Source organism: Cygnus atratus, chromosome 15 (genome assembly GCF_013377495.2).
Source record: "Cygnus atratus isolate AKBS03 ecotype Queensland, Australia chromosome 15, CAtr_DNAZoo_HiC_assembly, whole genome shotgun sequence".
NCBI classification, from domain to species: Eukaryota; Metazoa; Chordata; class Aves; order Anseriformes; family Anatidae; genus Cygnus; species Cygnus atratus.
In genome coordinates, this window is record NC_066376.1 from 1277976 (window position 1) to 1300897 (window position 22922).

A 22922-nucleotide genomic window follows, 5' to 3' on the forward strand; every position below is an offset into this window, starting at 1 on the left:
GTCTCCTTCGGTACCTTTGGCACCTGCTGTTGGGTCAGAGCCGCACCAAGAGTGCAGCTTACGTTAGCGCTGCCCACGAGTCCCTTCCCTCCCCTGCAGCAGTCGGGCAGGTCTCTCCTGTGGCCAGAGGCTGGCTGGATCAGCTCCTTTGCCACTTCCAGCACAACGTGATTTTGCAGATCTTTAAGGGGATCTTTTAAAGAAAAAGCAGCGATCCAGCAGGGCTGTTTCCCCTCCGAAAGGCTGACTCCTTATGCCGTGCCTTTGCAGCACTAGGGGCACAGCAGGGCCCTCGGGCAGGGCCCTCGGGACCACCTTGAAGACAGCCTGGGGCTCTCGGGATTCCTGTTCTCTGCTCGTTAATGTGCAGCCAGCCATTGCCTCCCCAGCACTTAACGAGGTGTTGGGGGTCACTGGCCAGGAGCCACCAACGCGGTTCATCTCTCGTCTGGAAATGCCTTCTGTCACACCGTGTTCTCATTCATCCCACCTGCTTTTTTTTTTTTTTTTTTTTAGTTTTTTTTTCAAGCCAAAGCCAGATGAATTAGCATTAACTGGGGACAGCTCATCTGAGTCAGGCCAAAGGGCAGCTGCCAGCACGCAGTGGTGGGACCCTGCAGGCCAGGGGCCGGGGCTGTGTGGGGCTGTGCCACTTCTGCGGGCCTTGAAGGGGCGGCAGGGACCCCAGCAGCTGCTGCCCACAGGGACGGTTCTGACCTCCAGGATTTTAGCCAGCTTCTTGCTGCTTTTCAGCTCCAGAGAGGCCTTGCAGATACACTCATAGCTCGCTTTGATCTCCTCTGTCTTCTCCTGCAGGGTGGTCTTAAAATGTAGGCTGCGCAGACGGATCTTGTACTCTGGTACTGACAACATCTGAGAGCAGAAGGAGGAGAAAATTACTGCTGTCACCTTTAACCAAATCCTTCCTAGATGATGCTCCCTGGCGTATTTCCCTGTGCTTGAAAATGGTATGGTGCTGCAGGAGAAGGAGGTTTTGTGCCCATACCCACAAGTGTCAACAGAAAGTAAGTCAGAGGAGGGCAAAGTCACTCTTAGCATGCAGTAAATTTTGTGGTATGCTTCAGCTGTGAAACTGCCACTGCTGGGAGCTCCTGGACACCTTGGGCATTGGCCCAAGCATCACCCACAGGAGGTCTCGGTGATGGGTGCCCCCAGCTCCTCCCACCCACAGCACGCACTCGGAGCACATCAGAGCCCTGCTGGCTGCGTGCTTTCTGCTGTGCCCTCCTCCCCCATGCCTCTGCAGGACATCCCACGGGCAGGGCCCCGCAGCCGGAGCACCTCCAGCCAGCAGGTACCTGCAGCACAAACTGGTCGGGCTCACTCAGCTTGCCGGGGTTCTCCTTGTAGCTCTGGAAGCGCTGCACCTCCTCCCCATCCGGGGCGTACAGCAGGAGCTGCTTGATGTGAGAAGGCTCCAGGCGGTCCGTCTCCATCGTCATGAGGATCTGGCGCAGCTCCATGTGTGAGAGCTTGAGGTGGGCGATCAGGATGGCTGCAGGGAGGGATGTACATCAGCGGGGCCGGGAGGAGGGCCAGCCCTGGGGATGGGCTGCCTGGCAGGACGGGGCTGGGAGGGGAAGCACAATCTCTGCGGTGTGAGAGCAGCCTGGGCTTCGTGTGCCCACACTGACAAGGTCAGCTCTGGGAGCAGGAAGGGCTTTCCACCCCCCGAGGCCCTGCAGAGGCTGTAGGGGTGGCTCAGGAGTCATTCGCCCCTGCAGACCCCTACCAGGCTATTGCAAAATTTTGCAAGGACATCCCCAGCATGTCCATCTGGGAAACTGTGGAAACTGGAAACCATGCCCAGAGCCTCCCCCGCTGCCACATCGCTGCAGCCCAGGGAGCTGGGGGCTCGCAGGTCCCACCAAGCCCTCCCACTGCTCCTCCCCACCACAAGCACTGGAGATGCAGCACTGACCCCCCTCGGTGCACGGGGCAGCCCCAACACCACTCTTCCCCTGTCCCTTGGAGGCCAATGAGCCACATCCCATCCCGCTCCCATCCTTGTCCCCCTGTCCGGGCTGAGCCCAGCCCCGGGGGGCACTCGCAGCGGCTTCTGTTGGGCTGCAAGAATAGCTCCGGCCAGAGGAGCCGTGCTGGGACTGTGCTCCTGGGATTGTGCTCATGTAGCCTCCTTCCTTTTACCTTTCCAGTTCTCTACATCCCTGGTCCCATCTTGGGGCCCGTTTTGGGGGTACGTTCACCACGATGTTTACTTACATGTGTTGTAGGCCTTTTTGTGGGACAAAATTTCAACCACGTCTTTCTTTTTAAAGGTTTCAGGCATGAGAGTTGGCTCTGGAAGAGAAACTGAGAGATTTAATCATGGGTAAGGACAGGCTCAGCCGGCTCCAGTGGGAAGAAAACTGCTGAAAACAGTGAAACCATGAATGAAAGTGAGGAGAGCTGATACTTTGCACACAGCAATGGCTCCGGGAATCCTTGAATTCTGCGATTCAAAGATCTCCTGAATGGAGGACTCAGTTGGAGCTGAAAAAGGTAAAACAAGAGGTGAAATACACAGAAAATCCCAGATTGCCCAGAAACATCCCCGAAACAACAGCCCCTGAGAAGGGTCCCATTTCGTCCCACTTCCACCACCAAGCCCGTCTGAATTTGCCCACGCGAGCTGGGCCTGCCCATGTCTGCTGTCACTGCTATACGTTACATAGGTAGAACAAAAAACATTACTCGTAATGCCCTCTATGGGCAGAGAAATGTTTTCACAGCTTTTTCAGGGCCGAGTTCTCAAGCAGCAGAGCTGCAGTTTGCTCCCAGCCTGCAGCTGGTTCCTGCTGCGCAGCACCGCCGGGCGTCCCTGCGGGCACCGACCGCCAGGCGCTTCGCAGGCATGGGGAGCGGAGCCCGTGCACAAAGGTGCTGCAGGTTTAGGGCTCTGCTCTACTGAAAGCCAGGCCTGTCGTGGCAATGAGGAGCGTTTTGGGACACAACAGCCTGGGGGCAGCCGGGCAGAGCCGACTGAGCGCATGAGAGCAGGAAGCAGAATGGGAGCAAAACCGTCCGGCTGAGTTCCAGTGCCCAGCCCGACTGAAACGCAGAGCGACAACGGACAATGAGAACAGACAACGGCAGCGAGGAGGATTAAGGGAGACAGAGACACCATCTCCACCTTAGTAGCCTGCAGTGCCGCCGGTCACAGCACCCTGCGTGTGAACGCTGCTGTGCTGCCCCGAGCCAGAGCCGGCTCCCCGCTGCCTGGTGGCCCTTCAGCCCCGCGGCCCCCTCAGCCACACACGCCCTGCCCTCCGGCTGCCACCAGCACCCGCCCCAGAGCTCCGGTACTTACTGGTTGGTTTCTGCGTCCCGAAGTGCAGCTCCAGGTCCAGGTATTTGACCATGTCACTCAGCTTGTCGTAGTCCGAGTCTTCCCCGAGCTACAGGAGGAGAAAGAGCGGGCGGGTGGCTGTGCTGCCCCTGGGGACCGGCGGGCACTGCCACCTGCACTGTGCCCCTTCCCTCCAACGCCACCCTGGGCTCTGAAAAGCCCAGGACACGTTGATGGCACCGTCCTTGTAAGAGGAGAGTCAGCCATCATAAATCCCCTGCCAAAATCCTGTGAATAGCTCCCTGCTTGTGGAGGTGGCTTCTACACAAGGTGCTGAGCTCACCTTGTGGGACCCACTCTCTTTTGAGAAGGGAGGAGGAAGCCCTGAGACGACTCCTGTCAGCGCTTCCATCTGTCCCTGCAGCTGGCCTTGCTGCCCCACAGGTTCATTTCGCTGCTGTCCTACAGCTGAAGTCCTACAGAGCGATACTGCTGCTCACCTGCTGCTGGGGCACACTCGCTCTACTAAAGGATCAAGTACGAATTCCAGAGGTTTTCAGAATTCTTTGCATCCAAAAAATGACCGGGAAGAAACACCTTGTTCCCCAGAGTGCCTGGGCAGAGGGAGCTGCCCACAGGGATGCAGGGCTTCAAGTGCTTGCTGTGCGGGCAGTACTTGTGGGACTGGAAGGTGATCCCACAGCTCCCAGCCAGCTGTTCACGGCAGGAGGAGAAACACAGGGGCTGGAAGATGAGCTCCACCAAAGCCAGCTCCTCCCTACAGGGACCTGAAGCCCCCTCCATCACCTCAAGTCCATGAGGCCAAAGGCTTACCACACCTCGCCTCACTCCTTGCCTCTGTTTTGCCCCGTGGTGCTCTCGGCGCTCTCCCCACCACTCTGCTGCCACCCGTGCTTGTGGTTTCCCGTTGATAAAACCTCCTGCAGCCCCCGCGCCCCCGCCCGGGCCGTACCTGCCCCCAGATGGTCCCTTCCGAGTTCTCCACCTGCTCCCACCGCAGCCTCTTGACGCTCATGTGGTTGGTCTCGCTCCTGCGGTGCAGCAGCCCCCGGTGCAGGGGGGGGGCGCAGGGCACCGGGGGGGGTGGCGGCGGGGGGGGCGGGGGCGGGATGGGGTGCAGGTGGCTGATGAGGGACTTGGGGGCAGGCGACGCGCTCGCCTTGGCGGCCTCTGCCTTAGCGGGGACGGCCTGGGGGTCGTGGAACTGCAGGGGGGGCGGCGGCGGAGGGGGGCTGAGCGGTGGCGGGGGGATGTGGTCCGAGAGCGTGGAGTAGGTCAGGGAGCTGCCCTCGTCGCTGCTGCTGATGTACTCGCTGCTGCTGACGTCGTTGGTGACGTAGCTGCCCTGGTCATCGTGGAAGCTCATCTGGGTGGGGAAGAGGGGAGAGGCTGAAGGATGCTCCTCATCCTCCATCCCCGGCCACCAGCCTCAGCGGGGTCCTGCCCCCCTCTGCCCCCAGCCCGGCCCCGGGACGTGTCCCCAGCACGGCACGGGCTGCTCCAGGCTGCCACATACGGCTGGTGGAGACATGCACCAAGCCCAGCACCACGCTCACCTCCTCGTAGTCATTCTCGGGGGTGAGGAAATCATCCACGATGGTGACCCGGTGTCCCAGCTGCTCGCTGAGGGCGTCCAGGAACCGGTCGGTGTCGCGGCTGCGCGGGGGCCTGGAGAAGGTGAAGAGCTTCTTCCGCCGCGACAGCGGGCTGAGCGGGTACTGCCGGTGCCGGGGGGACGGGGCCGGGCTGCTGTCCAGGCTGACGTAGGGGTTGGACTCGGTGCTGCTCGGGGAGGGCATGCTGCTGTGCAGGCGGTAGTAGCACTGCTGGGAGGCCAGCGGGTCGCTCGGCCATGAGACCGGCATCCCCGACTTGCGAGAACCTGCGGGACAGGGCGCTGCCGGGGGTCCTGCTGCGGTGCTCCCCAGAGCCCCTCCTGCGGGCTGCCAGGGGCCCGGCACCGCGTTGAGCACCAGGCGAGGCCCCCCGAGCCCCCCCAGCTCTGCCTCTCTCGGGAGCCGTGGGAAGACAGACGGTACCTGCAGTGCGCGCTGGCTCTGGGGCCGGAGGCGATGCCCTGTGCAGGGCGGCACTGCCCATCTTGCTGGCGAAGCTGCCGAGCAGGCGGTTTTCCAGCTCTGCGTAGACAGCCGACATCTGGGAAAAAGGGCAAAGAGCTGCTGCCAGTGCCCAAACGGAGACCTGGCTTGTGACCCCCCCAGGGACCTGCAGTGTCCTGGGGCAGGACATCCAGCACAGATGTCTTTTATTCTTTAAGGGACTGCTTCACCCCAAACCTAGGCTACCTTGCCTTTACTGAAGCTCCCCAGGAGCCTCCCACAAGGCTGCAGGAAGACAAGGACAGACCCCATCGGCACTAAAGCTGAGTAATTGCCCAGAGAAGAGCTCTGAGGCAGGGATGCTGCCAGGCACAGAAAGCAGGTGCTGACACACAGACACATCCCTGCTGCTTCCCTGCATTAACATGAAAGGGGTCAAACTGTCGATGCTCCCCATGAAGGCAAAGGTCCCATGTTCCTGGGGCAAAGCGCTGCCAGGAGCCCTCCCCGCCTCCCACCCACGGGTGACAGCCGCACCATTTTGGGGTTGGGGGTCTCTGGCAGGGACGTGCCGTCCCCAGCCTGCCTCTCTCCAGGGATCAGGCGAACCGGGACCTCCACGGTGTCACTCTGACCTGCCGAAGGAAGACACAAATCCGTCAGGAGCCCCCTGTCCTGCACATGCCCCCAGCAGCCCCTGACAGTCCCGACCCGTGAAGGTCCCTCCCATCCTCTGCCTGGCCCAGACCCGTCCTTGCCCCAGCCGGGCGTGCAGCGAAGCTGGCAGCAGCAGCCACCCAGCAGTAAAACATGGCGTGTACCAGAAAACAAGCACAGCTGAGAGACAATCCTCCTGTGCCTTGCCCCTTGCCTCTCTGTACTCAGTTTGTCTAAACGAGAATAAATAAAATATATTTTTTGGTTACTGAAAACCCCATGGGCTGCTGACCCTCGCAATTCACTTCTGAGCAATGGAAGGGGCTGGAAACAACGTTCAGGCTGAGCCCAAGTGGCTTCTTATTGGAAGTGCTTGTTTCAGCTGTTCCAGAAAGCAGGGATTTCCAGACAAAGACTTGGGGCTCGCTCCATGCTGACCTCCACCTTTTCCCACCATTTGTGCTCAGGGACAGGCCAGGACATCGACCTGGGGCAGAGCACTCGGGTGCAGCCTGTGGGACCCCAGCGCCCTCCTCCCCGCAGCGGGAGCCCCGCACAGCCCCCTGCCACCCACCTGCAGCCCCCACTTCCTCGGGGCGGGGGGTCCGAAGGCTGCCCCGGCACAGGGAGGCCCCTCGCACGGAGCTGCGGTAGCGCTCCTCTGCCTCCGGCTCGGCTGCAGCAGAAAGATGCACAGTGAGACACGGAGAGCCGTGTAGGACCCCGCCATGCCCCGCTGCCCCTTGCCCGCAGCCACTGGGACATGCAGCCGCTCTCCCCCCAGCCCAGCAGCCTTCCCCCATCCTCACTCTGCTGCCGGGGAGCGGAGCTGGCTGCAAATGCCGCTGCCAGCACGCAGCAGGCGGCAGGAGCCCGGAGATGGGGAATTGCAGTTGCTCCCTTTCCCAGCAGGATTGGTGTCCCCAGCCTAAGGGGCACAGGACACTCCAGCCCCGAGCTCAGCTGGCCCAGAGGGATCCAGCAACAACTGCTGCCCTCAGGGGACAAGGTGGGAGTGGGGACAGCGCCAGAGCACTGCCTGCAAGAGCCATGCTAGTGAGTTACTTTGTGCGCAGGTCAGTGCGATGGCTCAGAGGCTCAGACACGGCAGGACGAGGATACCAGAGCATCGTTCTCCCTGGTATCCAACAGACTGACGGTCACACAGCCCGATACACACAAACGTCAGAGATAGCCACTGAGTTTGGAAGAAGCCCAGGTGAAGAACCACCCAAAATTCATGGATCTCCAGCTAGCCCGCTCCCATGCGTGGACACACATCATGCACCAGAACAGCCAGAACCTGGGGTGCCCACAGGCTGCCCCTCGCTGCTGAGAGGCTGAAAGGAGCCAGGGAGCAACCCGTGCGCAGCGTGGTCCTGGGAGGCTCAGCGCCGTCCTCATCCGTCCATGGCTGGGGACACCTGCTTGGCAACCCTGACACGGGCTGCTAACTGCAAATATACAGACTCCCCCCTGAGATCTTCTCAAGTTTATAAACTCCATTTTTAGCGTCTTAGCTCCTAGGAATATCCAACAATTTAGGTACATCGGGCCATGATTTTGCACACGCAAAAGCAGTGGAAATCGTGCAAATTAGGTGAGCAAATACCCATCAGTTTTCCACGCACAACAGGGGGTATTTGCACCAGGACTGCTCAGCTGTTTCTCCCTGTGTGGGGAAAGGCTGTGCCAAAAGAACTGTGCTCTTCCAAATGTCTCTCTGAATTCAAACACCTTTTTCATACAGTTTTACCTACATTGAGTCTGAAACAAACATATCAACAAAATGCAAATGGCCTAGAATAGAAGAATCTGAAAGCGACTAAGAAGCCCAAATCCAAAGATTAAAACATTTCAGTCCAAATTTGCCCTCCACTTTCCGCTGTCTGAGTGCAGAGCCAGTAATCCTCACCGAGCCACAGCTGGTTTTGTGTTGCCACAGCAACAAGCGATGCTGGCAGCAGAGGCGGACTGCAGGCATCCCTCAAGGGACAGGGACAAGTGATGTCTCTGGGCGAGCTGCACTCCTGCCGCCTCGCTGGCATTGTCAGGTCGAGATACCTCCTGCTACCCCAGCGTTAACAGCAGGTGCCCGTGCATGGCTGACTGCTGCAGACATCCCGACAGACACCGCTGCCATCCATCGCCCGCCTCTCGTAGCCAAGCGCTGCCCCTCGACCATCCATTTCGTTCCTAACCTCCAACCTCCTGAGCAGCTTCTGAAGCCCTTTGCTGCCACAGACAACCTCTGCTGCTGCACCAGCACCACCTCTCCTCTCAACCCTCAGCCTGATGGTTACAGATCAAACCCTCATCGGTGCCAGAAGCCAGAGACGTGCTCTGCACAGGGGCAGCAAGGGGCAGCACCAAGCTCCCTGGGGGCCTGCGACACACGGCACGTCCCTGCCGGAGCGGGGGCTTTCCTCTCACCTGCCAAGGACTTGTAACCAAGAAACCTGGCAATCTTTTGCTGGCAGTGCTCCTGCTCTTCGTACGTCAGCAGCTGGTAGATAAACTGCCAAATGACTTGCTTGGCTGGTGTGTCTAGCACCGGGTACACATCCACAATAAGAGTGTCAATATTCCTGCAAAATTGGAAAGAGAGGGCTAGGCAGTGAGCACGTCCTGAGCTGCGCAGCCCCATCACACAGCTTTGTGCTTCCCGTCCTGCCTCTGCCTGCATCTTGGCTTGCCTGAGCCCTCGGTGCAAGCACACCAGGTCAGCTACACACGGAGCTGCCAGGCTGCCGGAGAGGGACCCAGCCCTTCAGGGCGAGATGTCAGGGACCTGGAGCTGTGCAGGTGGTGCTAATGCACAGAGTGATCTCCTGGGCCCAGCAGCACCTGGCAGCCGGGCTATAAAACCTGGTTCACGAGGCAGGCTGGGCTCTGGGGGAGCTGGCTGAAGGAGCACCAGAAGGCAGAGATGCTCTGGCAAGGCCCAAGGTGCTGATGGCAGCAAGCAGGCTCAAGGTAGAAGCACACCGGACACGAGGGCTGGGCTGAAGGCTCTGCTTCACGTTGGCTCTGTGGTGGGTGGAGGTGGTGGAAGGGCTGTTGAGAATGACGGGGCTGAGCACCCGATTCAGGGAGGAGGCTGAGGCAGCCCAGGGAAGGAGGGCTGTCTCAGGAAGAACTGCCTCCTGACAGCTGGCTCTGAGAGCTGAGGTCAGGCTGCTCCTCTGCTGAGAAGCTGAGGTGGCGATCTGAGGTCAAAGCTTCCTGTGACTACTGCATCCTGCTTGTAGAAGCAATAGTAAGAATTTCTTATAAAGAACTGGAAGGAGACTTTGTATTTAGAACAGATCTGTTGTCTTGATGTTAACCAAGTGGAGTGTCCCTGCCCTCTAATGAGCAGGGACCAGGTCTGTGAGGGAGAGCTGAGGGGTGAAAGGGGTCATTTGCTGAGCTGCTCTCTAGCTCTGCACTACTTTGCCTTTTCTGTGGAGCTGGGCTCAGCTCCTGGCTGCCAGAAGCCTGTTCCCTGCTCAGAGGCTGGTATTTTGGAGGTGCTGCAGGGGCAGAAACTGCTGTGCCCTTTGAACTCGCTGTTCTCCTGGTTCGTGGACAGGGTGAGCTGGCTTGCAGTGCATAAGCTGGCCAAAACCCAGCTGTGGGTGTCCTGCTCCCTCCTGTGCTCACAGCTGGGAAATGCTGCTATCTGTGTGCTGAGCCTGCAGGCAACATAAACTTAATATTTGGGACTTCTGCCCTTCTCAGAGCAGTTACAGGTCACAGCTGGTTCACCCTGGGGCAGGCACACAATTAGCTGATGATGAATTATCATGAAATGGGGCAGCTACAGGTGAGACAAGCTCAGGAGGAGGAGAGGGGTTCCCATGCCCCTTGTGCAGCCCTGTGGAAGCCCAGGTGAAGGCGATGGCCCTGGGAACAGCCCTGCTGAGAGGGAGCTGCCTGGCTCTGTTTGCAGGACTCAAGTTCTCATCCTGGTGCTGCAGAGCCCTGCTCAGCTCGGGTCTGTGTTTCCCAGCTGCAGACCCCAGGGGCCGGTGCCTTGTCCTGCAGCAGCTGTTCTCACCCAAATGCCCACTGGGGGAATCCCGCAGAAGCAGAGTGGTCTCAGGAGAGCTCACAGCAATGACTTCCTCTTTATTGTGGTAGAGGCAGTGACTGCAGGGCTTCAGGAGGGTTTGCTCAGCTGCTGGTGGGGGATTCAAGCAGCTGTGCCTCCCTCAGCACCTGCAGGTTCGTGGGCAGCACAGGGCTCTGGTTGCATCACGGTGGTGCAGCCCTAGAGATGCTGCTGGGAGTTTGTCTATTACTGTCAGTGACCTAAATACAGAGGGGTTTGTTGTGTTTCCCTGTAAAACTGAGGATTCAGATCCTTATCTGTCTTTATAAAGCAGAGTGCTGCATGAAGGCAGCAGGAGCCTGCCTGGCTCTGCCTGGTGCATCCCCAGCCTGTGGTGGGACCTGGGCTCCGGGGAGCGCTGGGGCAGCAGCTGTGGAAGGGGGCAGTGAGCACCTCCCAGCACCCCGAGCAGTGGCTTCTGCACTGCTGTGTGGGAAGGTTAAAGACCAAGGGCAGAAAACAAGGTCACTACGGCTAGTCTAGGTGCTGCCAAGGGATGGGTTTCAGCCCCGCAGCAGGGCAAGGAGGACGTGTGCAGCTACAGGATGAGGGCTGTGCAGCTGTCCTGCTGCAGACAAAATGCTGGAAAGAGCAAGGAGTCGGGAATGGAGTGTGGTGAGATTACTGCCAGAGGCAGCAAGAGAGCCTGTGCTGTGGGAGACAAGGTCACTTTACGGTGGGGGGGGGAAGGGAGATGGGGCTGACCTCCAAAGCTAATGTGTCTGACCGCCAGGACACCTGGCGAGAGATGGGCTCGTGCCTCAGTTCTTTCCCTGAGGGAAACGCACAGCTGGAGAAAGGGATCAGAGCTCGCTGCTGACAGCCCGTGAGGCTGAGGTCTGTTCCTGCTTCAGGACTGACCCTGACATGGGCATTGCTACTGGTCCAGTTGGCAGTGTTAGAGGAGTGGGGCTGCTGACGAGTTACCGATGTTGGAAGAAGCTTTCCAGGGCTTTGCAGATGGTATAGCGCTCAGGTGGAGTGAGCAGGTGTTCCAGCTGCTGGTGGAAGGTCCTCCCTTGAATCTTGATGCTAGAGGGGAGTATCTCTGCAACCCACTGCAGGGAGGTGAGCGCGGAGGAGGCGGTCGGGGACTCAGCAGAGTCAGAGTCTGCAAGGCGCAGGTAGAGAGAAAAGAAAGTTCAACAGAGAAAGGGGCTGGACTGGGGCCACAGGACGTGCCCTGCAGCAGCCCTGTCTGCTGGGCAGGAGTGAGAGAACGGTGTGGCTGGGGCTGGTCTGTGCCTCCCAGGGGGGCCTGGAAAACCACGCAGGTTGTGGAGCCACAGTGCTGTAACCTGCCTCTGGGTGCCCTGGCCTGTGGCCCCCCTGGTGAATGCAGCAGCTGGGCCCTGCAGGGTGCCTTTGGTCTTGCTGGGGTCTTCCAGGCTGATGCCTGCCCCCAGACCACTCACACCCAGCTCCACCTCCTGGTTTTCCAGGTCTTATCTCTCTGATAAGGGAGACCTCAGAGCATGAGCACCTCACTCCATGGAAATACACAGCCTGATGTGCGGGTGCACACATTGCTGCACCAGGGAGGTGGGGGGGCGGGGGGAATCAAACAGATTTTGGTCTCTGGATGGCTGATAAAAGGGTGCTTTCTGGCCAGCTTGGAGCTGGGGCTGCCCTTGCCTTTGTCCTGAGCCACGGGGAGCTGGGCTGGCTGCTCCTGGCTGTGCCAGCAGGCCCAGCAACCTGCTGTGGATGGGTGGGGATGTTCTGCCTGGGCTGCCCCTTGGGAGCTCTTTGGTCAGGCTGCTTCTGCATTTGTCTGGGAACACGGGTGGCATTCCTTCTCTTGCTCTCCAAAGCCTGTGCTCAAACTTCAAAGCACTTTACGATAATCGGTGCCTTCAGGGGCAGCACCAGTCAAGAGTTACCTGCAAGCAAGCTGAGGAAGGGGAGGCCGCTTGCTTTGCCATGCATTTCATGTGCTGAGCCTGGAGCAGTGTGGGGTGATGTACCCAGCTGGGAGAGGGACCTGGCCCTGAGCCCTGGGATGTGCTCAAATGTGGGAATGTGGCCAGGGCTCTGGGGGCAGAAATCCCACCCTGTCTTGTTTTTTTCAAGAGGTTTTGAGTGCCCCTGGCCCTCCTGATGAGCAGGGAAGATCTTGCTTTTGTTTCTAGGGCATGTGCAATCAGGTTGGTAGCACAGGGCTGCCAATGTGGAGCTTGGGGGAGTCTGTCACCGCTCTGGCTGGACGAGCCACTCACTAACTCCTGCATTGCAGAGCAGCACCCCAATAATGCACTGACCCTGCCGCCTTCACCCTGCTTTGGAAACACTGCAGCAAGCCCTGTGCTGAGCTGTGGTGCTGAAATCACTGACAAATACCCACATCACCCCAGATACCCTCCTCCTGCTGACACGCTCACCAGCAGTGAGCTAAATTATTCATAGCAGCAGCAGTTCTTCTGAACAGCACAGTCCGTGCACAACCGCAATATTTGCACAGTGACCATGGATGCACAGGGTTGGATTACTTCGGTCAAGTACATGGCACAGACTGCATGTGGAGGATGCTGGACAGGGCTGTCAAGGACGATCACACAGTACACTGAGCCTTCTGGACAGCAGCCAGGCTGGGGATTAAGCCTGACCCCAGAAAGCCAGCAGCCGCCTGCCCTGGCAGGAGGAGCAGCATTTGCCTGGAGGCAGTGCCTGCAGCGTGCTGAGCTCATGAGGGCGTGTGGTGCTTCCCTCCTGACATGGCAGTTTGGGAGCTCTCGGATTTGGGAATCCTGTTAACTCCGGGCCCCTCCTGGTCGGCATGCTTACCGTTGGAGAAGTTGACGATCCCCTCTTCCACCACCAAGGTGGGCATCGCCCCGCTGCCCTGCAGCATCGACACCACCTTGTCATGGGAGCAGTTCCTGCAGGGCACAGGAGAGCTGGTCAGAGCTGCCCTCCTCTGGCTGGCAAACAGCCCCGGCTGGCTGCTCGGAGCCCCTGCTGCCCTGGCTGCAGTCTCCCTGGACTCTCCATCCTTTCCTGGCTCCACCTGTGCTGATCAGACAGGGGCAGCGTGAATCACGCTGTGATGCCCTGGGTGTACCCACAGCAAGGAGTCAGCACGTGTGAGCACCCCACAGAGCTGTTGTGCTAAATGAAGCCAGCTTTAAGCTAGGCTCAGACCCAGCAGATAACTGTCCATTTAAATGGTAGTGCTGTGGTCTCGGTCTGCCTGTCCCTGTTCTGCGTGGAGAGTAAATGCAAGGTGGGTGTGAAATGCATGTCTGTAGGCAGGCCGGTCTGTGTGGGAAGGGCACGGGCTGACCTGGGACAGGGCCTGCTAAAATGTGGGCTCAGAGGACAATCTTCAGCTGGGTCTCCTCTGTTTTCTGGCAGTGCTGCATCAGCCAGCAGTTTGCTGGATCAGCCGAAATGTGAGAACTGAAGCACTGACAGAAGAAGCATCAGATGTTTAACCTTTAAATATTCATCGCTTTCTCTTATCACGTAGTCTGTTCTAACCCTTTGCTCTTGCTTTTTGTGCAGAAAGTCCAAGTTGATGAAATAGGGGCTGCTGCCACTGCACTGGTGAAGTACAAGGAACAGCAGGGCTGGAGCTGAAGTACTCCTCTTAGAGCCAGTTTTATAAGAGAATATGACAGGAGATGTCCATATGGGGCAAAAACCCTCAGGCCCCAACAGCCAACTCTCACGGACACCCAGCTCTGGTCTCTGTCGCACAAAGGTGAACAAGGAACACAACCGTGCTGGCCCCCTGCCACTGCCCAGGGTCCCCCTGATCCCAGGGGCTTTAAGGAGCCTCTTACCTCATGTCCAGGCCATTGAGAAATAGGATTCGGTCTCCGGCTTTGAGCGCAGCCTTCTCAGCCGGGCTCCCTGCATGTGGAGGGAAGGAGGGGGGCTTCAGCTGACAGGTCCCTGTCCACCGGGCTCAGTGATGCTAGCACCCAGCTTGTACTCAAAAGTAGGTGTGGTTTCAGACTATTCACTAAATACGCCTTCTACCTTTCAAAACAGGGAGTGCATAAAACCAAGATAAATCCTACCAAAGCTATTAACTATTCAACTTGGGAGACTCCATCACTAAGCCTTGTCGAAGTCCCTTTGCTATTTTCTAGCAAACAACAAACACTTAAAATTTCACATTCGGACCAGAGAGAGGTCTGACTCCTGAGGCTGGCAGCTTTTCCTACCTGGCAGAACAGACTCGATCCACACTGGTGCATGTCCACGTAACGTGAAGCCAAAGCTTTTGTTGCCTTTATAAACCCGCACTGTTCTGCAGGTGAAAAAGTAAAGGAGACATCAGAGCCCGACAAGCGTTTGGTTCTTGTTTCCTTCCTCAGCCCCACCAGAGCCCCCTTTCCTGGACCCTTCCTGGGAGGATTCCCTGGCTCTGCTGACAGACCCAGTCCTGCTCCATCTGTCTGGGAGCTGGGGCTGGGAACAGAGCAGGGCACCACCAGGGCAGCTCGGTGCTCCAGGGCTGCTGAGCTCTGGCCCTATGGGCAGCGGGAAGTGGGTTAATCCCCTGCGCACCACTGTGTCCTTCCCTCCTGCTGCTGCTGGCACCCAGACACTGCTGGGGCAGGGCAGGGTGACGCGGCATGCTGTGTGCCTGGGCATCATGGTCCATCAGCAGGGCCGAGCATCCTGCATCCAGCGTGGCCAGGTACCCTGCACCCCTCCCAGCACCCACCCAGCACATCGCCATCCCCTCCCAGCCTGCGAGCGCTGTGAGCTCGGGGGCACCCAGGGGAGACGTTACCTGCGGGCAGCCCCCGAGGCCACATTGCTGGTGATGAGCGAGGTGCTTTTCCGCAGGCTCCTGCTGGCCTCCTCGTGGCTGCGGGGCACAGAGCTGGCGCGGGTGGACACGAGGAGCCGCTCCTGGTGGTCCTCACTCCGGCTGCGCCGCAGCCGGTTGCTGTGCTGCTGGCTCTTGGAGCGGCACAGCTTGCTGATCAGGCTCTGCGACACCACCTCGTCGAAGCGCTGCCGGTGCTTCTTGGGGATGAAAATCCTGGCAGACGGGACAAGGGAGGGCGGTGAGGGTTGGGGTGGAGGTGGCCATGGCACAGAGCTCTGGATCCAGCTGTGTCAGGGAAAGGAGAGGCCAGAGCAGCACCAGACCCTCGTGTGCTGTCAGTCTCAGTCCCGCTGGAGCTGTGAGCACCAGGGCACCGGGCTGGGGACACTGGGGATGTCAAGAACAGAGGGAACCCTGGGGACACCGGGGATGCTGGCTGCATCTCCTGCTCTGTCCCATGCATGGCTCCATCAGGGTGAGGAATCAGAGCCCTCCACTTGCAGAGACCAATTCAAACAGCTCTGTTCCTCCTTGTGTCCCATCCCAGACCTCTTCAGCCACTGGCCCTGGTATGCCAATGACAGGGTTCTGCTCAAGCCTTAAATTAACTGCTTTTCCCCCAACAGCAGCCCAGGAGCCAGCCCTGTGGGGGAAAACCGCACTCTGTGGAGCCTGTCCTGCTGCAAACCTCGCTGCTGCCAAAGGCTGTGGCTCCCAAGGTGGCTCGGAGCAGTGTTTGGAGGGGACAGGATGGGTGGTGTCAGCAAAAGCAGGACGAGACTCTGCCCTCCTCTGGGTCCTCTCCCTGTCCCTGCTGTCCAGGCAGACAAGCCCTGCACAAGAGCCCCCAGAACAGCTCCTCCAGACCCAGCCTCTTCACCAGGACCCACACGGTGCTGCTGCCCATCTCCTGCCCAGGCCCTCTGCTGAGAGCCCTGCGGCTTTCACTCCGGGCTGTGGCACTCCTCCCGTGCTTGGTGCAACGGGGGAGACGCTTTTCCTTTCTCTTTTTTTTTTTTCCTCTTGCCATCACAGCCGCAAAACACCGACACCTCGCTCACCTCCTCCCACCCTTTCCGTTTGCACATTTAGGGGCTCCTCGAGGAGGTGTTATCTCCTGGTGTTTCTATAGCAACTCCGCGCACTGCGCCCGGGCCGCGGCTCGCTGCCGCAGCTGCACTCGCTCGCCAGACACCGCCTCGTGCGCCCCGTTAGCGCTCCTCACCCCTGCGCACTAACAGCAGGCCTGGCACCCGCGGCGGGTGTCGCTGCCAGGCGCCGGGGGCACGTTTCGCAGAGGGGGTGGCAGGGGCGCGCAGCGGGACGCGGGGCAGGCTGCTGCTGAGCTCCACGGCCGGCTGTGTGCTACTGGGGGGCTCCTGAGGGGCTCCTGGGCGTCCACAGGACGCCCACAGGAACCTGAAAGCCTGGACGAAGCTGGAGGAGAGCAGACCTCCAAGCCCAAGCCTCCCAGGACCAGGACGTCTCCATTTGCCTCCTGAGGACAGGCAGAGCTCAAAGCAGCGGCTCGTGCCCTCCCGCTGAGCTGGAGCAGGCAGATTGCAACTGGGCCCGATGCTGACATATGCTCACACAAAGCATTTGGTGATAATTTAAAATAAGTAACACATTGGTACAATTCACAGTCAATTTGTGATGAAGCAGGAACTAGAAAAGAGTGAAACTGTGCTAATGAATCGTTCCCCCAGCTGCACACAGGCGTCTGCAGCCCTGCGGCAGGGAGGAGGCGAGTGCCGGGCAGCAGCGGGGCCGGGCTGCGCTCCCCTCCCCTGGGGAAAGGGCCCGGGCCCCTCGCAGGCAAAACGAGCACGCTCCCATTTCAGTTGGCCAAATTAACTCGGTCCCACTGCTGTCAGCAGGACTGTCCCACTTTGCACTGACGGCTACTTCACCTGCGGGCGGACAGAAAGGAGCTGAGGAGCAAAGTACAGCTGGCTCGTAGCAGGCACAAAGACACGTTTCTCTATGGATTGGCTCAGTGTTCAAAGTAAAACTTTGTGTTAGAATGGAGAGGAGCAAAATGACTGGTAAAAATAATCCTATTAGAGCACACAAATGGTTTTCCTCCTGCAAAACCTTTTGCAGAGAATTTCCAGAGTGGCCTCGGGGAGTGCAGAATGGCCACGGCGCTGCTCGGGGACCTGCAGGGCAGTGCTTTAGTGTTTTGGATGGCCTGAGAAACTGCGTGTGCTCACATCTGGTCCTTAACAAGCAACGCAGCAACAAGGCGGCGCAGGGGATGGTGCTGGCCTGATGCTGCAGCTCCAGCGCAATGCACCCACACAGCACACACCGACACCAGCACCAGCACCAGCACGGGGCGGATGGTGCCCGGCACTTTGTGGGAAACCACAGCTGCCCCGCCATGTCCAGCCATCCCTGGGATCAGCCCTGCCCGGCACCCAGCTGGGTTCCCTCTCCCCCCAAAGGGATGCTGTGGCAGGGCTCTCCCCGTGAGCACCTGGGGACCCCGTGGTCCAGCAGCCCCGCAGGCTGCCTGTGCTGGGGAGCCAGGCAACGCTGGCCTCGCACCTTCGGCTTCATCCCTCTCCTCTTCCTCGTGTGCTCCATGTCAGCACTGGCTGCATTCCCTGTTGGAGAGGGGATGGGAAAGGAGTTCCCAGCCCTGGGCACGGTGGCCCTGCGCCCACTCCCCAGCCCTGCAGAGCCCCAGCGCACTGACAGCCCTCCCCTGTGGAGTACCAGGACATGTTCTTCAACAGGACTCAGTCTGCACCAGCATGAATGTGAATCCAGGGCATTTTCCAGGCCAGGAGAGGTCCCCGAGCGCTGCGAGTTGCCGCATGCTCCCATGGGGCCAGGAAATGCGGCCGGCAGAAGCCCGCCTGCCCTGCCCCGTCACAGCTCTCCGCCCTGAGGTTCACTTCAGCAGAGGGTGGTCAACACATCTCAGTCTTTGCCCACTCATCTCAGTCTTTGCCCACTCTTATCAAAACTCGCAGACAGGTCATTTGCAGCTTATCTCCTCACAGATATTCCTCTTTCCTCAGCTAGCACTTGCTAAGGGTTTTCTCTTGCCCCCGCCAGCCCAGGGGCCTCCCCTGCCCTGGAAAGCTGCAGTGGGTGCCGCCCAGCGCTGGTGCTGTGCCGCGCTCTGCAGGACCCACAACTTCACACCACCTCCCTGGGGACCAGCCATGGTGCCCAGCCACGAGGTCTCCCGGCTCCGCGCCCCTTCCCACCCCGGCACCAGGCAGCACCCCAAAGCAGTCTGCTGGTGGGCTACAGTCACGGAGCCAAGTCAGACCCAGAAGTGCTCTTCCCACCTCCCCAGCCCCCAGCCCCAATTTTTGCTTGAGCTTTGCCCGACTCCCCCAGCTCCCCGCACCACAGCCGTGGGGGAGCAGGATCTGGCCAGGCCAAGGCAATGCTGGCAGCCGTGGTCCCCTCGCTGGCCGTGCCCCACCACGTGTGGGGGAACAGCAGCAGAGACATCGTGGGGATGCCCATGGGAGCACGAGCCCTGCCCGGTAATCTAACCCCAGGCATCGCACGCGGAGGAGCAGAGCAGAAACATACCGAAAATGCCGAGAGAAACTCCGGTCCTTTCCCATTTGTCCAGGTGCGGCGGGAACAAAAGGGAGACGCTTCAGCTCCTCATGCAGCTGAGATTCAGCCTCAGCTCACGCCCACGACGCGGATCCAGCAGCCGATCGGTGCCAGCGGGGCCCTGCCCTGGCACCCCGCGGTGCGGAGAGCGCGGCCAGATGGGCGGCCAGCAGCGCCTGGGCTGCCTGCCCTCGCCCTCGCCTCCCAGCGCCGGGGTTACCACGCACCGCGTCCTCCGCCTTTTTTATCAGTTCTGCTCTAATGTCTGCTTTGCTTTCCCTTCTCCCCAGCTCCAGCTCTGCCCCGAAATTCGGCTACGAAGCCTTTTGCTTTCCCTAAAACTGCAGCCTCTGTAATTTCCAGCTGGAACTCTCTGGTAAGGATGCTGCACAGAAAGGAGGGCACGGCTCCACGCCGAACTCCAGGGGGATGCCTCGCTGGTGCTAATTAGTTGACTTCTAAAGTGCTTCTGTTTAAATTACATGCTGCTGTAATGGGTGAGAAACCTTAAAGGAAAACAGCAACTGCACAGATGCGGTGCTGCTCGCGCACGGCGGAGCCACCGCGGCCACCACGGCCACCGGCTCCAGCCCTGGCTCGTGGGGTCACCGACAGCAGGGCCAGGACCCGACCTCGGCTTTCTGCCATTGTGGGCCCGAACCTGTGCTGCGGGGCATCATTCACCCCCAGGGTGACGCAGCCGCGCATTGCATTAGGGATAGAAGATGAAAAAAAAAAAACCACAACTTTTTTTTATATAATGCCGTCTTTAAACACAGCACTGTCTTTTGATAAAGAGGATGTGAAGCTTTCCAGAGCTGCAGAAATAAGACATGATCTCCAGGCAGCAAAGCAAAGACAAATGAAAAATGTATGGTTTAGCCCCGAAACAGCCATCAAAGACCTGACCTTGAGTCTCTCGCTTGTGCAGAAAACACATCCCAGGGTGGATTAAAACACTGAGCTACATTTGGATTGTGTCTAAATTATGCCGTATAAACAGCTGCCAAGCTGGAAAAACACTTCTGCCCCGATAATAAGCTGCAATGCTAAATTTCACATCCTTCTGTGATAGAAAACTCTTCAGCCATACAGGAAGGAATTGCACAGATCTTCTCAAATCTAATCTGCTTTTCCCTGCCTGGATTCCCCTACTGACACCTCTGCAGACTTTAGCTGAGCTCTGGGCACTCGTCCCGTGGTGTGACGGCGGGGACGGGCAGGGCCGTGCTGGCAGCCCCGCGCTGCCCTCCAGCCCTGCGGGGACACAGCCGCAGAGCCAGCGGCACTTGCAGGCGGTGGGCGCAGACCTCTGGTTTTCACAGTGGGTTCTCCGTGCGGACAGGGCTCCCATCCCACCCCCTAGAATGGAAGGCTCAGTAATCCTTCATCTGGCCGCAGCTGTTTTGCAGAGGTGCCTGCTGCTCTCATGGAACAGGACTGACGGTGCTCCTCCACCCAGCAGCGCAGACGCGGAGCTCACCGCAGCGCAGCGCCTTCCCAGCCCACTCAGCCCCCTGCCGGGGACCACCTACATGCCCTGAGAGCCCCCCGGTCACCTTCCCCCTGCCAGCCTTGTGCCTGCACCACGCAGGTGGGTTTTTTTTTGTAAGCTTTTCAGTGTGGGAACGCCAGGACAAATGCAGTTTCTCATGTTTAAGACATGAGAAACCCCTCAGACCAGGCAACTGCATTCCAAAATCGAAGTTGCAAATCAGTGTTGGTGTGAAAGCAGGCTCTGCTGATAAAATCTGCATTACAGCAGTAGCTTGACTTGTCAAACCAAATTAATCCCATAACAGATTTTGCACCGAGGCATTTTGGTCATGACCTATTTGAACTCAGCTGCAATAAAAAGAACTTCGCTCCCAACTGCCTTCACTGCTGGCACATTTTTTTTCCGGCTGCCCTAATTCCTTTTTTGGGCCATTTAACATATGTCCGGCTATAAGATTAGTGGTTTTTTATAACGGAAGCAAACCAGAGCTGCTTTTCCTCCATTATCGTCCTACTGCCCACGCAGCCGTGCAGCGGCCCTGCGCAGACCCCGGGGCAGCAGGGCCCGGCAGCAGCAGCACGACGCAGCGGGCTCGGCATCGCCCGTGCCTCGCACGAGCTGCGCTTCCAGCCCCACCGAGAAGGAAAGCTTTCCCCAAAGCCTGCAGGCAGGGAGACGTGGGGAGGGGGGCAGACAGGGGAGCAGCGTGATCTATCCTATATAAATCCTGATAAAATGAAATTTCTTATCCAGAGAAAGTCACAGATGGCTGGTGCGTATTAATACAGGGACATGCCAAGCGATTTTATTGCCATGAAAAACAAGCTGAGACAAATAGATTGTTTGGAGCATTATTAAAATGAAGGCGGTGGAATTTCTCCCGTGATAAGAGAACCCCTGTTGGGCAGCGATTTTATCTTTGTCAGGGAGCAAAAGTGGCTGCAATCACAAGCACGCTCGCTGCAGCTCAGCCCCCGTGCAGCCCCTGCAGCAGCAGGGACACGTCTGGTCCCTGCCTCGGCTCCCAAATCGAGCAGGGGCTGTTGCAAAGGCAGCGTGCTGCAGCCAAAGAAGTGAAGTGACAAACTACAGCTCACTGTATTCTCCTTGCAGCAGAGTGAAGCACAACAGAATGACCTAAAGGAGACCCACGACAACACGTAACAGCCTAAACAAACCGAGAGCTGCCTCCCGCTGAATTAACGCACCCTGGACCTTAACACCTCCCACTGATCAAATCCAGGTTAATGGGACGGTGTCTGCGCACGGGGCACCCGCGCTGGTGTTCGGTGCACAAGCTTTTGTAACACTAAAGGTCAATGGGGAGAGGGGAGATCTGTGTGATTTCCGTCACTCCGCAGTTGTGCTGTTCATCTGCTTGAAACAGATGTTTCAAACGTCACTGCCAGGAACCGAAACAGCACCGGCATGGGGACGGATGGTGCTGGGGGACAGCGCAAAGGGAGACGGCAACCGGACCGGTATGTGGTGTTTCACAAGCTCTAAGCCTCACTGAAACGCACGCGAGGCTCTGTCTGTACCACTTGCCTCCGAGTGACTCGGGGCCACTTTGTCCCCTGAGCCCCAGGACAAGCCCTCGGCGCTGCTCGGTGCAGAGCCGGTGCAATTCCTCTGCCGGAGCCGCAGCTCGGCCCTGGCTGGAGACATCTCCGAACGAGAGCAGTGCCGCGAGGCGCACACCCCCGGGACCCCCCTGTCCCACGTAACGCACCTGCCCCTTCCCCTCCTGGCACGCTGCAGCCCTGCACACGCAGGGAGCAGAGCAGCCGAACCCCCGGCTCCCCCGGCTCTGACGCTTGCAGGCGATGGAGGCACACAAAACGAGAGATTTCCCTCTCCCCCGGCCGGCAGAGTTGTGATGCCCATGGAGCCTCTGGCGGCAGCAGCTCGGATGCAATACGGACGCTAAGAGTTAATTAACTTTTCACACATCTCGTTTTTGCGGTGCCAGGGGTTGCTAGATCTGAGAATTAAGCTGCTTTAAAAGCATTCCCCTCCCAGCCCCCTCGGGTCCCGGGAAAGGTCTGTTCATTACTTACCCGAGACAGCTCATCTTTCCCCCTCGCTGCTGCTTGTCATCATCCTTGAGCAGAACTACAATTGTGCACTTTTACTACACGGACCAACCATATGGGCAGGGGACGTGAGCGCAGGGAGGAACTGGCGCAGCACGTGCATTATCCCTGCTATCCACAACCAAACGGATGAAGAAAATGTCAGCAAATTAAAATCTGCAGGAGCTTAATTCGGGGCAAATAGGATGGAATCCATTTGAGCTAAATGGAAAGAAAAAAAAAAACAACTCGAAAAAGCCCAGCCCGAGGACAGCTGGAGGAGGAGCGCTGTCTGCAGCCCCGGTCCCTGCCAGGGCGAGCTCTGAGCTTTGTGCTGAGTCCCGGGCTCTTGGGTTACGCTGCACAGCAGCACCGTGCGGGGAGCGCGTGGGGGAGCCTGGGCTGGGGGGGCACGGGAAGGAGGAGAGTGGCAGCAGCCCAAAACTAAACACAGCCGGTGCAGGGGCAAGATCCAGCACCAGGGCAGGGGTGGACGGGGACGTGCCGGCTGCCTGGCTCCGCTTGGCAGAGGCCACACAGCCACCCACAGTGGGACACTGCCACTGTCACTGCCACCACCACACACCGGAGCCCAGGGCTGCCAGCACAGAGCGCTGGGGACCCCGGCATCGCCCCCAGCACCCTCCCCAGCCCCTGCCGGTGGGCACTGCCCTCGCCTGCCCCACACTCGTGAGAAGGGCTCGTCCCGGTGCATGGGTGCACAGCGCCGCCTCCCCTGCTTGCGGGGTGTAGCCATGGGCAGGATTGGGCTTTGCACAGCCACAGGGGCCTGGGGCTGCTCTGCCAGGGGGCTGAACCTGAGCC

General features: G+C 58.9%; 1 protein-coding gene across 1 annotated transcript in view; it reads right to left on the reverse strand.

The window, feature by feature from the left end:
• The window catches only part of GRID2IP (Grid2 interacting protein), a 32111-nt gene that overhangs the window by 4710 nt on the left and 4479 nt on the right, over nt 1-22922 (reverse strand). The window contains exons 4-18 of the mRNA XM_035563440.2: nt 14892-15146; nt 14317-14402; nt 13930-13999; nt 12929-13023; nt 11072-11255; nt 8446-8636; nt 6623-6724; nt 5929-6026; nt 5371-5488; nt 4888-5213; nt 4284-4697; nt 3332-3419; nt 2245-2322; nt 1320-1516; nt 718-873 (exon numbers count right to left, since the gene is read on the reverse strand). Of these exons, the coding sequence (XP_035419333.1) occupies nt 718-873; nt 1320-1516; nt 2245-2322; nt 3332-3419; nt 4284-4697; nt 4888-5213; nt 5371-5488; nt 5929-6026; nt 6623-6724; nt 8446-8636; nt 11072-11255; nt 12929-13023; nt 13930-13999; nt 14317-14402; nt 14892-15146 (2458 nt within the window). The remainder of the gene's footprint in view (nt 1-717; nt 874-1319; nt 1517-2244; nt 2323-3331; nt 3420-4283; nt 4698-4887; nt 5214-5370; nt 5489-5928; nt 6027-6622; nt 6725-8445; nt 8637-11071; nt 11256-12928; nt 13024-13929; nt 14000-14316; nt 14403-14891; nt 15147-22922) is intronic.